At 45.0% G+C, this 11,961-nt stretch overlaps 1 protein-coding gene across 1 annotated transcript; it reads left to right on the top strand.

Moving 5' to 3' along the window:
- The first annotated feature begins 490 nt into the window (after positions 1-490).
- KCNA1 (potassium voltage-gated channel subfamily A member 1) lies at positions 491-2,046 on the top strand. Its single transcript, XM_036252447.1, has one exon. The coding sequence runs from the start codon at positions 522-524 to the stop codon at positions 2,007-2,009; it is 1,488 nt and encodes a 495-aa protein (XP_036108340.1). The 5' UTR covers positions 491-521; the 3' UTR covers positions 2,010-2,046.
- Positions 2,047-11,961: the final 9,915 nt, after the last annotated feature.

Genomic DNA, 11,961 nt, shown 5'->3' with positions numbered 1-11,961 from the left:
TGCAGCGTCCATCGATCGCCCTGGTGGGAGCTTAGAAGGCGGCAGGCGAAGAGGGGTAGGAGGGGGTAGAGCCGAGGAGAAGCAGAGGGGGTATCAGGCGAGGGGATCCGCTGAGCTGGCTCTGCACCCAGTCCTAGGAGGGCTCGCTGAGGGGAGGGGAGGCCAGGGTGCCCCCCGAAGCCATGGCCTGGCCCTCTAGAACAGCACTGCGTTAAGGCACCTCGGAGCAGGACGAAACACCAACCCTTCCCCCATCCCAACCCTCCGCAAAAAAAGCTGCACGCGGGGCTGCAGGCGAGGGGTAGTCCAAACTTAGCAAAAGGCAGGGTGGAGGGGAAGGCAACTAGAAGCAAAGTCGCAGATCTCTAGACCTGCTCGCTTTAAGGCCCCTCTCCCGCTGAGCGTGGGGGAGAAGAGCATTCCGGTGGGGGGGGCACTTGGGTCCCCCCCACCCCTCCTCTCTCCGTCCTTCCCACCCCGGGCCCTCGCCTGGTCTCTCACCCCTGCACCCGGCTTCCACCATGACGGTGATGTCTGGGGAGAACGTGGACGAGGCGTCGGCCACCCCAGGCCACCCCCAGGATGGCAGCTACCCCCGGCCGACCGACCACGACGACCACGAGTGCTGCGAACGCGTGGTGATCAACATCTCCGGGCTGCGCTTCGAGACGCAGCTCAAGACCCTGGCACAGTTCCCCAACACGCTGCTGGGCAACCCTAAGAAACGCATGCGCTACTTCGACCCCCTGCGGAACGAGTACTTCTTCGACCGCAACCGGCCCAGCTTCGACGCCATCCTCTACTACTACCAGTCCGGGGGCCGGCTGCGGAGGCCGGTCAACGTGCCCCTGGACATGTTCTCCGAGGAGATCAAATTTTACGAGCTGGGCGAGGAGGCCATGGAGAAGTTCCGGGAGGACGAGGGCTTCATCAAGGAGGAGGAGCGCCCCCTGCCAGAGAAGGAATACCAGCGCCAGGTGTGGCTGCTCTTCGAGTACCCCGAGAGCTCCGGGCCCGCCCGAGTCATCGCCATCGTCTCGGTGATGGTCATCCTCATCTCCATCGTCATCTTTTGCCTGGAGACTCTACCTGAGCTGAAGGACGACAAGGACTTCACAGGTACCGTCCACCGCATCGACAACACCACGGTCATCTACACTTCCAACATCTTCACGGACCCCTTCTTCATCGTGGAAACCCTGTGCATCATCTGGTTCTCCTTTGAGCTGGTGGTGCGCTTCTTTGCCTGCCCCAGCAAGGCGGACTTCTTCAAAAACATCATGAACTTCATCGACATCGTGGCCATCATCCCCTATTTCATCACGCTGGGCACCGAGATAGCTGAGCAGGAGGGGAACCAGAAGGGCGAGCAGGCCACTTCGCTGGCCATCCTCAGGGTCATCCGGTTGGTAAGGGTTTTTAGAATCTTCAAACTGTCCCGCCACTCTAAGGGCCTCCAGATCCTGGGCCAGACCCTCAAAGCTAGTATGAGAGAGTTAGGGCTGCTCATCTTTTTCCTCTTCATTGGGGTCATCCTGTTTTCTAGTGCAGTGTACTTTGCCGAGGCGGAAGAAGCTGAGTCGCACTTCTCCAGTATCCCCGATGCTTTCTGGTGGGCGGTGGTGTCCATGACCACTGTAGGATACGGTGACATGTACCCTGTGACAATTGGAGGCAAGATCGTGGGCTCCTTGTGTGCCATCGCTGGTGTGCTGACAATTGCCCTGCCCGTACCTGTCATTGTGTCCAATTTCAACTATTTCTACCACCGAGAAACTGAGGGGGAAGAGCAGGCTCAGTTGCTCCACGTTAGCTCCCCTAATTTAGCCTCTGACAGTGACCTCAGTCGGCGCAGTTCCTCTACTCTCAGCAAATCTGAGTATATGGAGATCGAAGAGGATATGAATAATAGCATTGCCCATTACAGACAGACCAGTATCAGAACTGGGAACTGCACAGCAGCTAACCAAAACTGTGTTAATAAGAGCAAGCTACTGACCGATGTTTAAAAAGCCAAGCAAACAAAAAAGCCCCACTTAGCAGCTTGAAAGACTTAAAACAGGAAACAAAAACCCTGGTGACCCATGCCATTCTTTGTCGCTACTTGACTAGTCTTTGAATGCACTGTTAAATGCCAATGCATTGTTGCATTGTGGATGTTGGGGGTGACCAACCAGAAGCTTTCAAGATCCATGAAAAAAACAAAAAAAAAAACTATTTTCATTTTATTTAAAATGGGAAAAGAAAGTGTATTTTATAAAACTGGTTTAAAAAAATTCAGTCCATAAGCTAGTCTAGGTAAAATAAGATTCATATGCTTCCCCATACTGAAACATTGGTAATCCTTGGGCTTTAACTTTTTTCTTTTAATTAAAAACCAGATGACCACTTAGAAATATAAAATTAAAAGTTGCATGGGACTCCAAAGAAAAAATCTTTGCAAACTGCACAACACATATAAGACAGTGCATTTGATGATATGTAACATGATATACCAGCCAAAATGGACAATGAACAAATGTCTTTATTTTCATCAACTGAACTGCACATTATAAGATGGGGGAAAAAAAAAAAGCAAAATTACTTAAGACTGGTTCACAAAGCACCTTATCAATCTGGTGCTGGTCCTGGTCTTTAGGGATTCTCCCTCAGTTTCATTCTCCTTCTATTCAAACTATTCTCTAAGAAAAAGATTCTGAATTAAATTAGTTGATTCATCTGCAGTGCTGCTAAGTTTCTCAACTGCAGGTGAGCCCAACACAGGTCTTGTCTCACTGGTCCTGTACCCTGATCCCTGGCCTCCAGAACTGGATGTAAAACCTTAGCCTCCTTATTGCAAGAGAGCACAAATGGAGTTAAATGTAAGCATGTTTGATTCTGATATTTATTTTATAATCGCATGCCGAGAACGTTAACTCAGACAATAGGGGATAAGCTTATGTTTGAATCAACTCTTCTAAAAATAGATCCTTTTTCATTTGCATTCACCAAAAGTGCACTCCTTTATTTATTAACTATTTTATTAGTAAATAAAGTACTGTATTTAAGTGCATATGTTAGTCAGATGGGAACAATAACTTTTTGGAGCTCAAAGCATGTTTTCTTATTCAGCATTATGGCCTATTTGATTAAGGTGTACCTTGAATTAATTAATGCATGATTTCAGTAAAAAAAAAAATAAAAAAATAATAAAAACTACAAGTTTGTGGGATGAAGGGCCCAAAGAAATAATGGTGGGTGGGGGTGGGGGTGGGGGGCACCCAGTCAATTTTCCTGCCTTTGCTCAGGGAAATGTCAGGTTTCTGTGCAGGTGTAGGCAGAAAGAGGACCAATATGTCCATCCCTTAAAGGGAAGCTATATGGAAAACTAAATAAGACATCAAGGTATATATAGCAACACCTAAGAACAAGTATTATTTCTAGCTGAAGATAAACACAAGCAAAACAAACAAACAAAGGTGCAATACTGCATGTTTTCTGGTGCATTCCTAAGATGTAAATGAAAATGTTTATTGTATGCATCCAAAGCAGAGCTGATTTCTTTTTGCAGTCATATTCTGAAGTCTGTAGAGACTTTGGCCCTTCCCTTGAGTCACCCTGAAGAAACTTAACCAATTGATTTAATAGTTGCTTAGTGCCTTTATCCTGTACCCACAGTGAACTGCAGAAAGTGCCTCCATTAACACAGCTGAGAAGTTATGTAACAAAGGGAGGAAGGGTTGGGGCACAGATATTTTGCTTTTGCTTTTTCCATCCTCGCTGTCTCACTACACCACTGTGAGAAGACCACACCGTCCTGAACCCTGGAGAGGAGAGAGCCAGGAGGGTGCTGTTCGCTGGCCATCCACCCGACCGAGTCCCTTTGGCAGCCTGATGTGGGATGTAAACTGGGACCTGAGACCCAGCTTCGAAGTGGACATGAACCATGAACTTGTCTTTTTCCTCTTCTCCATCAGAAGCCAAGATAAACTTTTGGGAGTTCGTTTCCCATCTAGGGCCACTCTGGACGTTCAGAGCTTCCTCGGGTCCAGTGTAGTGTTTCTTGCACATGTCCCCGTTCCTCCTGTCTTAGCAGCAGCGCTTTGCAGATCTCTGAGAGTCTGATCTTTCCAGGCACATTGTGAATATGGGAACACTCAGTTCATAGTAACATTTCCTAGGCCCTCCCTCCTGGTCCACTCCCTTCATACTCCCTGTGATGCTCCTCTGATCTTGCCACCTGACAGTCACTTCACAGGCCGAGCACCTCCCAGCACCAGCCCAGAGAACACTGGGACCCTATGCCTAGCTGAAAGAGAGCTACACGAGACAGGCCTCTGGGGCCCAGCAGCTGCCCACCACGGAGAGGCACTCACTGCCTTTTTAAGGACACCGAGTGGGGATCCTCGTTCTGCACTTAGCATGTGGCCGCCTGTTGCTGACCACCTTGCATCTCTGCCCTGCTTCTTCTGGAAATCTTCTCTGTTACCCCCATCTTTTACCCCACCCTGTCCTAGAACTAACACTGAGGCAATAAACGAAGAAACTAGAGTACCACCCAGGTTGGCTCACTCGGTTGAAAGAAAGAACATGGATATTTCCTTTTCCTGGGCTGCTCTGTGAATGTGTAAAACTAATGTAACATCATGGAAGACGAGGGGCCAAGGACCGCACGCATCTGACCACAGGGCATACACCCTCCCCTGTGATGTTTCCTTCTCTTTCGATCCTTGATTCATCTTGGCTAGTCCTTTCCTACCTGCTTTGAAGTCCCCTGTTGGGAACAAATGCCAACCTTTTCCAAATTTCTGCGGAGATCTTGATCTTTTAGTTAGACTCCGAGGTCTAGGATACACAGAACCGGGAACGCTGCACTCTGTCAACAGCAATAATCCACTCAGTGCTGTGGGGTGGATGGGTCAGAGGATGAGGAAAACGGGACCAAGCCTGATGAGATGAACTCTGGCTACCTGGTATACCTCTCGTAGTTAGATGCTGGACTGGCGATGCTTCTGCACGTGTGACAGGAAAAGGTGCTGCATGCAGTGAGCCTGCCGGCCCGGGGTTGGGGATGAGTTGTTGCTGTGGGTTTGGGTGGTGTGGGGAAGATGGATCTGCTTCTCCATCTGCGGCTCGCTGCTGCCCGGTCGGGAAGAATGGAGGCCAGGGACTCTGCGGCACGGGCGAGCGGTCTGCACAGCCCTTTCTCCCGCACGGTAATGCGCTGAAATGTTTTTGTAGACCTGAAGGTGCACTTAACCAAACTGCTTATTAAGGAGTGACTATCTTTTGGTTTACTTGGTTATATTTAGTTGGGCTTTTAATTTTGTTGTTGTTGTTAATCCTCACCTGAGGATATTTTCCCACTGATTTTTAGATAGAGTGGAAGGGAGGGAGGGAAGGAGGAAGGGAGAGAGAGAGAGAGAGAGAGAGAGAGAAACATTCATGTGAGAGACACACATTGATTTGTTGTCTCCCTCATGACCCTGACCAGGGCTGGGGATGGAACCTGCAACTCAGGTACGTGCCCTTGACCGGAATCGAACCCATGACCCTTCGGTCTCCAGGCCAACACTCTAACCACTGAGCAACACTGGCCAGAGCTTTTTGGGCTTTTTACTTTTTCATCCCCTTCTTAAATCTTGAGCTTTGATGGCTCATGTTCCAAGTACTTGTTTTCTCCAGAAGGAGAAGACTTTTGACATGATAATAGCCATAGCCCAGCTCTTCCAGGGTCTGGGGTCCCTAGTTCAATAGGGTGACAATGGAAGGGTTGGGTCACACCAAGGCTGTTAGCCATCCCAGAATCTCTGAAGTGGTTAACTCACCTCAAGTGATCTGAATTATTGAGACCAACGACATTCATTTGCTCTGTCCTCAGATTCATAGAAGACAGATTGGCACCAGGAAAGGTTATGGTGTGCATCTCCTCTTCCCCATCTGTGACAGCCCTCCCTTGCTCCCCCCTGGAGAGCTGAGTTCCAATCATCAGTTAAAGCAGTACATTGGTAGTGTATTAGTGAGTTAGCCCAGCAACATCAAAGGAACCCATAGCAAATTCTTCTTCTGGAGTGTGGCCAGTGGACAGTCATTTCTCTAAAATAAAATTGTACAGTAAGTAGGTTTAGGTTCCACTGTGGTGGGACCAAAGCACCGTGACATCACAGTCTTGACACACTTGAGAGTTTTTTCTGTTTGTTTGTTTCTAATACCTGTAAATAGTGAGAATAGATTTCTTTAAGTAGAAATTTGGTTTTAGTCCATAAAGGACCTTCTTCATATTGTGAATAGTTAACAGATTTTTCAAATTGCTTAACATCTGAAGCATCAGTTAAAACAGTTTCCCAATCCTCCCATTTAATCTAGGAGACCTCAAAACACATGCTTTTTCACAATTTTAAAATGGAATCATCCTTGTTTGGTAGATTAGATTAAACAGAAAGGAGAGAGAACATCAGCAGAAAGTAATTCCCCGATTTCTTTCAGGAATCACTTATTCCTGGAAGGGGTGAGAATTAGTGGGTGGTAACCATCCAGAGTATGAAATCGTTAGAAAGAATATAAACTGCCAAACAGCCGTTATATTTTTCCATTTGTTCAAGAAAGGATGAAGTCTTTAGATGTTTATGTTCATTTCAAGAAGACAAACAAACTACAGTTTTTAAACCAGACACAACCCCAGTTGACTTGCTATCTCAGGAGGTGGTTCTCGTCCACCATGCAATGTATTAGTACTCGTATTTATATTATGGAATTTCAGGGTATATGTAAACATGTCCAGCACGACTCAGGTAAACCTCAGAAGAATGTACATTACTTATCATTTTTGTAAAGAAGCTGATGGAGCTGAGTTAACCAAAACTGTTCCTTTACCTTGGGTCACTGTGTGAACTCATTCAGGATATAGGTGTAAGGTTTAGAGTTCTTGGGAGCAAATGCCCGTCTCTGTGCTCAGACAAAATGACCATGGGCTGTCCTGGGAAGTCCAGGGTGTATGTAAGGGGTGAAGCCCTGCTGACCTCAGGACTATTAGCTTTAAATAGATTAGCCCTGGTCACCCTGATTTTTATTAGGAGCTAACTAGGAGTTTATGACATGATACTTCAAAGAGAAGTACAGAACATTTTTGTACCGTAATCAGAGGGGAAGAAGAAATGTTATAGGGATAGAAAACAAAACAAACCACAAAAATCTCTTGCAAACTATTCCAGGTCAAAAGTTGTCTCCTCTCCAAACCTTGCAGAAACACCTTTCTTCTCATCAGTGCACTGTGCTATGCAGCCGCTACAAGTAGACAGCACGGGCTCTACACGACATACCTCTAATAGTCAAGAGTAAGTATTACCAAGGCTGAAAAGAACAATTGAGTAGTATTACTTTCAAGTGCACCATCAGGACAACAAACCATTGAAGCTGAAAAAGCACTCTTATTTCTTGAGTTTGCCAGTTGCTTACCCCTCGGGTGGAGGAAGTGTCTCATGTTCACCCACTGTGCATTTCCCTGCCCAACTGTCTAATGTCAGGCAGAGGACGCTGAATGTTATGAATTGAGAACCCTACCGAAGCGCATAGTTTTCATCTATGCAATTTTACTTGCTTCTGTCACTTTATGATCTGTTCATATTTGGCATCAATTAAAGATAATTTTTATGGATCTTACCACGGAATATCTTGACTGGTTTTTTGTTTTGTTTAGTTTTTTTGGTCTCTTGTTTAACTGGTCTTTTGGGAGCCCTTTTGTGTGGGGTTTCTTTAAATAACATGATGGACACAGGCCTCGTTTTCTTGGAAACTCCTGAACTTCAATTTCTTCTGCATAAGAAAGTACACCGGGGTTGAATTTTGGCAATGAATTCACAGTTTGGGTTCAGGTAAGACCCCAAGGAGAGGCCTCTGGAATTTGGCCTGTGAAAGCAAGGGGATCCAGCTTTGAAAGGGGAAAAAGAAATGAGACCCAAGGGAGCAAAGTAATTGATTGTATTCATTTAAGTTGTTTTTGATTTGAAACTGTACTTTTCATTCATAGTCTAAGCTTTTCAGGAAGGATAACATACGTGTGTGTGTGTGTGTGTGTGTGTGTGTGTAACAGTGCTGTAGTCTGGCATAAAATATCTTGATGGTTACAACATGGTGTTAGAAGTGATTTTGATGTAGAAAATAAAGTAATTCCTAGCTGTTCTTCACATGGACTTTTCCCACATAGTTCTATGTGTGGTTAATATGCCTTTCTTCCTAGGGTGTTTTTTTTTTTTTAATGACTTGGTATATTCTCTTTTGATTCTTCCTGAGATTTAGAAGTTCTCTTTTCTTCCTTGTGAATATCATATTTTATACAAGCTCTTTTTTCTGTCAGAGCAAGCAGGGTTCCATGCTTTATGACAGGTTTTGTTATCTACCAAATGCATTGGGCAGCTGGGCTGGTGCGTCGTCCTAGATTTGTGTTGCATTGTGATGGGTTCGAATTGTAAGATTTGGAGATGGATCTTGCTTTAGCTATAGAAGTTGCTACTGAAAGTAGACCATGAGGCTGATCAGGTTGCCTATGATTTTTCTGTTGTGGTCGGAAAACAGTCCAGGCCGAGTTCTGACAAACAAGGGTAAAAGAGAGCTAGACGGGCAAACCAGCCAGGACACCCACAACCCCAAGTGTGCTTCTCCAAGCTCAGCTTTGGAATGATCCTCTTGAGGCAGAAGCAGACTGATCCAGGTAGCTGCAAGGACAGGGCTATAACTGGGAGCTTTATTGTTTACAGAGCTTCAAAAGGAAGTCAAGTTAGTTTTAAGGGAGACCAACCAGAGGAGTCAAGAGCAGAGAGCTGATGCTAGCTGATCCCAGCCACTTTGCCATTGGGTAGGGAAGCCGGCTACTGCTTCCTGCAGTCGGTGTAGACTTGTCAAGGCCCCTGCCGGGCTTGTGTGAAGGGAAGGCTGACCCCAAAGCCGGCAGAGGGTGCCTCTTTGCGAAGTCCTATTGCAGACCTAGGACAGCGTGGCCACGCGGCACAGCGGCAAAGCAGTCCACCAACTGCAAGATGCACGTTTGCTTGGCACGTTTATAAGAAAGAGAAATCGTTGACAGTTGTGATCCACCATGTCATTGATTCATCCCAATTTTAGAGGTGTAAAAATGTGAAAACAAAACGAAACACAAAACGAATCTTAGAATTGATGATGTACTCCAGTGATTCTCATGTTTGTCTCCCTTTGTTTCTTAGTTTGATAACAGGTTTGAATTCTAAACCCATTATATTTGGCAGTTTCCTTCGGACCTGAAATCTGGCTAGGACCTTTAGGTCTGCTTTCTTTGGTTTGTTTTGGTAAGTGAGTTTTATTTATTTTTACATTGAAAAAAATAAGATCTACCCCACAGTGATTTTGCTCAGCCCTGCCCTTAACTTGGTCTTTGTGAGAAGATGTTTGGGGCTCTCTCTTTGTGCTGCTTAGCGCCCTGAGGTCACTTACCCAGTGAGGACCTCCGATTAACCTGCCGGAAGGAGCTGAGGGTTGGTCTTGCTGCTCCCTCCCCTGCCCCTTAATAGCTCTCCTTCTATTACCAGATGCTCAGAACCCTCAGCAGCCCTTAGCTTTTCTCAAGTTAAAGGCAACCTGACACTCATTCCCACTGAGCGGCTAAAAGCAACACCTCCAATGTGTATAGCTCTCTTTGCAGTTTTCAGATCACTTCCGCATTAATTATATTGCTTTATTCTACTTGGTGAATTAGGTAGAGCTGATAACGCTGTCTTTGTTTCATAGTCCAAGGGAGCTGCCCAAGGTCACTGGGTGGAGGGAGCAGGCCGAGGCTTATTGATGATTTCATGGTAGGAACTCTGAATGTTTATTGAATTGATGGAATGCTAGAACGTATAATGTGACTTTTAAAAAATATATATGTTTTTATTGATTTTTTCGAGAGAGAGAAAGGGAGAGAGAGATAGAAACATTGATGTGAGACAGAAACATCGATTGGCTGCCTGCTGCACGCCCCCTACTGGGGATCGAGCCCTCAACCCGGGCATGTGCCCTGACCAGGAAATCAAACAGAGACCTCTCAGTCCATGGGACAACGCTCAGTCCACTGAGCCACACCAGCCAGGCATAATGTTACTTGTTAAAGAAAGATCAACGGACTTTGCATAGCAGTGAGCCTTCAAATTGCTCATGTCTAAAATGGAAATATAATACCACATAGGGTTCTGTGGACTAAATGAGATAATATAGGTTAACGTGTTTGGGAACTTCTAATGTGTTCTATAAATGTGAGGTATCAATAAATGTATTATTAATTATAATGATGAAAGGAGGACAACTCCTCCTCAGAGGAGGAGCCACAGACTTTGAAACAAGACTCCAAGTGTACAGCATAGTGGTTAGACATTTATATACCTTATGAAATGATCATCCCAATAAATCTAGCACCCATCTGACACCTTACATAGTTACTACAATATTACTGACCATATTCTATTCCCTAAGCTGTACTTTACATGCCCATGACTATTCTGTAACTACCAATTCGCACTTCTCAATCCCTTCCTTCTTTCCACCTGCCCCCTCAACCCCTCTCCCCCCGGCAACCATCAAGATATTCCCTGTATCTATGAGTTTGTTTCCGTTTCAATTGTTCATTTATTTTGGGTTTTAGATTCCACATATAAGTGAAATCATATGGCATTTGTCTTTGTCTGACTTATTTCGCTCAGCACGACACCCCCTAGATCCACCCTTGTTGCAGATGGCAAGATTTCATTCATTTTTATGGCTGAGTCATATTCCATTGTGCATGTGCCTGAAACAAATATAATATTGTATGTCAACTGTAATGGAAAAAAATAGGAAACGATTTCAAAAGGAAGACTCCGGGGAGATCAGATGCTTAACTCAGAGATTAACTGTATGATGGCCAAACTTGAAGACGTGGGGCAGATGTTTGCATCAGGAATCTCCAGTACAGTCTGCATCCGATACCAGGCAAGCAGCAGCCTCGCAGAACGCTGAGCCACTGTTTCTGGTGGTTGTCCTTGCCGGAAACATAATGCTACTTTCCAGCTCCAAACCCCAGTGCCCTGCCACAGGAGCCAGAAGGTCTTTTTAATAATTTACATCACTTCTGATTGCCTCGTTTCCCCCATGTGCACAATATTGTGTGATTTAATTTTTTTTTTCTTTCCACCTGTGAATATTGAGAAGTACAGCAAGATGTTGTTTGCAAGTTTTCTCATATGCTTGTCTGAGAGACATTATGTAAATATAAAAATCTATTCTTAACTTTCTTTGCTAAAAATAAAATAACCCTCACAAGCATACATGAGTCAATAGTCTTTTTGGGCTGGCACATACTAAAAAGATGCTTATAAAAGTTTATAAGTTATAATATCTCTACAGTGCTCCAGCCATTCTTTCTTAAAACACATTGGATAAAGGTGCCACGATTTAAATAGCAGGAAGACGTTGATCTGTTTTTCTTAAGTAATTTAATTGCATTAAAGTAAGGAGCTGAGTGTCTGTTAGACTCTTTGGTTCGTGACATTAATTTCTAGAGAATAATATTCAAGAGCTAGATTGAGTTCTCAACCCTATTTATGATTTTTAAAATTTTATCTTTATTATTGAAAGTATTACAGATGTCCCTCCTTTTTTACCCTATTGACACCCTCCTCCCTGCGCCCCCCGCCCCCCCGCCCCGCTCCGCCATCTGTGTCCATTGGTTATGCATATACATATATGCACCTCAGTTCTTTGGTTTATCTCCCCCTCCCCATGCCCTTTCCCTCTGAGGTTTGTCAGTCTGTTAACAATTTTTGAAAATAGACTTCATGTGGTATGTTTATGTTAGCTGTAATAGACAACGGTCTCAGGTGCTGAGCATTAAATGCATTTTAGGACTGTTTCCAGAGAAACTAATTCCAGATGAAATGTATTTTTTCACAACTGAAATCAGAGGATGATCAATGAGTAAAGGCTTAAGCCTAGGATAATTAT

Source organism: Molossus molossus, unplaced genomic scaffold (assembly GCF_014108415.1).
Source record: "Molossus molossus isolate mMolMol1 unplaced genomic scaffold, mMolMol1.p scaffold_m16_p_10, whole genome shotgun sequence".
NCBI classification, from domain to species: domain Eukaryota; kingdom Metazoa; phylum Chordata; class Mammalia; order Chiroptera; family Molossidae; genus Molossus; species Molossus molossus.
This window is presented reverse-complemented; position numbering and strand designations above follow the sequence as displayed.

Bases quoted from the DNA above. Each gene is read 5' to 3' on its own strand.
- KCNA1 (XM_036252447.1), top strand. From the start codon at position 522: ATGACGGTGATGTCTGGGGAGAACGTGGACGAGGCGTCGGCCACCCCA.